This window comes from Galeopterus variegatus, unplaced genomic scaffold, assembly GCF_000696425.1.
Source record: "Galeopterus variegatus unplaced genomic scaffold, G_variegatus-3.0.2 Scaffold1943, whole genome shotgun sequence".
NCBI classification, from domain to species: domain Eukaryota; kingdom Metazoa; phylum Chordata; class Mammalia; order Dermoptera; family Cynocephalidae; genus Galeopterus; species Galeopterus variegatus.
The window spans coordinates 158,823-160,295 of NW_007728054.1; the positions used below are offsets into that span (position 1 = coordinate 158,823).

The 1,473-nt window shown below is 34.3% G+C and overlaps 1 protein-coding gene across 1 annotated transcript in view; it reads left to right on the forward strand.

The window, feature by feature from the left end:
- The window catches only part of LOC103596121 (low-density lipoprotein receptor-related protein 1B-like), a gene marked incomplete at its 5' end in the record, with an annotated part of 148,581 nt that overhangs the window by 130,791 nt on the left and 16,317 nt on the right, over positions 1 to 1,473 (forward strand). The window contains one exon of the mRNA XM_008579694.1: positions 1,169 to 1,245. Coding sequence (XP_008577916.1) covers positions 1,169 to 1,245 — 77 coding nt within the window. The remainder of the gene's footprint in view (positions 1 to 1,168; positions 1,246 to 1,473) is intronic.

The following is a 1,473-nucleotide window of genomic DNA, read 5'->3' on the forward strand; positions in this document are numbered from 1 at the left end:
GTCAGGAATGATGATTTTATGAGAATTTGCCCATGTTTTCAGACAAGCAATACTGTCCTTATGAATATCACAAATAATTCATATGGCATCATAGAAGCATAGTTCAGAAAACAGCTTCAGCTATTTGAATTGGCTATGACAGAATTGGCAGAGACCTTGAAATTGCATTTATTTAGTTTGGCCTACCATGTCCACAGAGATCCACCTGGAATAGTTCTGGAAGCTGTTCTTTTATTATGTACAACTATACTTGATATGGTGGTATTTGACAGTCATTTTAAATAAGAACTGAAGCCAATTATATTGTTTCTCTGCAGATTTTCTCTGACAGATGCACAGAGGCATCTTGTGTTAGCCAATAGACATTGTTCAAACACAGCTAAAACTGTTCCAGCATTTATTTTGATGCAACCAGCTAATAATATGGTTGTGATTCATGTTTAAAGAATAGATTTTAATCAGATCTATTATTCTTATCCCGTACTAGACATCTCATAATATTTTCGTGGTACCTATATGGGGAAAACAACTTCTTTCAATGAAAACTTGGGCATATTCTCGTGGCTTTATGGTAATAGAAGTATGATTTAAAATAGAAACGCACTGTTTTTCCCTTTCTCTGATTAGGAGAGTAAAAATTCTGAAGTTTAAACCATGAGACAGATGACCTTTTGCTGTTTGGTAGTTAGTTCCACTTTGGATTTAGAACAATGAGAAAAACAAATCACAGAAATTTANGTTTGGTAGTTAGTTCCACTTTGGATTTAGAACAATGAGAAAAACAAATCACAGAAATTTAATAAAGGAGGATTTACTTAATATGCAAACTCAATTTTTGTAAGTGGATACTTGTAATTTTCAATAATTTTAAATTGCTCTCCAATTCTTAGCCAAGATTTCGATATAGCAGTAAAATGTGCCAATTTTAAATTTAACACAGAATAAAGAAAATGTAAACCTAAGTTTTAAAAACTGTTTCAACAAGTGAAGTCCAGTTGGAGGTTTCTGTTAGTGTACTGACAATATACAAGAAATTAGCAGAAATCTCTATTTAATATTTATGAGACTGGCTCCTATGTCATTTTATTTGGTTGAAGTTACTTCATTAGCAGACTCATTACTACATTAGCAGACTCACTGATCTTTGCTGTTGTTTGGATCTTTCTAGATGCTCCACCAACTGGTCAGGCACACAGTGTGAGAGGCCAGCCCCGAAGAGCAGCAAGTCTGATCATATCAGTACAAGTAAGTTCCTCAGATTAATATCTTAGGTGGTCTACATAGTATGGAAAGCAATTTTTTTCTTTTTATGCCATTATCAAGGGAGATGAGTCTTAGAAAACCTTCTTCATGGAATTTTTCAAGAGATCCACTGTAATACAGGTGTTTTTGAAAGATGAAGCACCACTGAGTTCCCATCCGGTGACAAGATCTTGCATTTATGTGCACTTTTAGGCAGTGAGAGTTCATCTC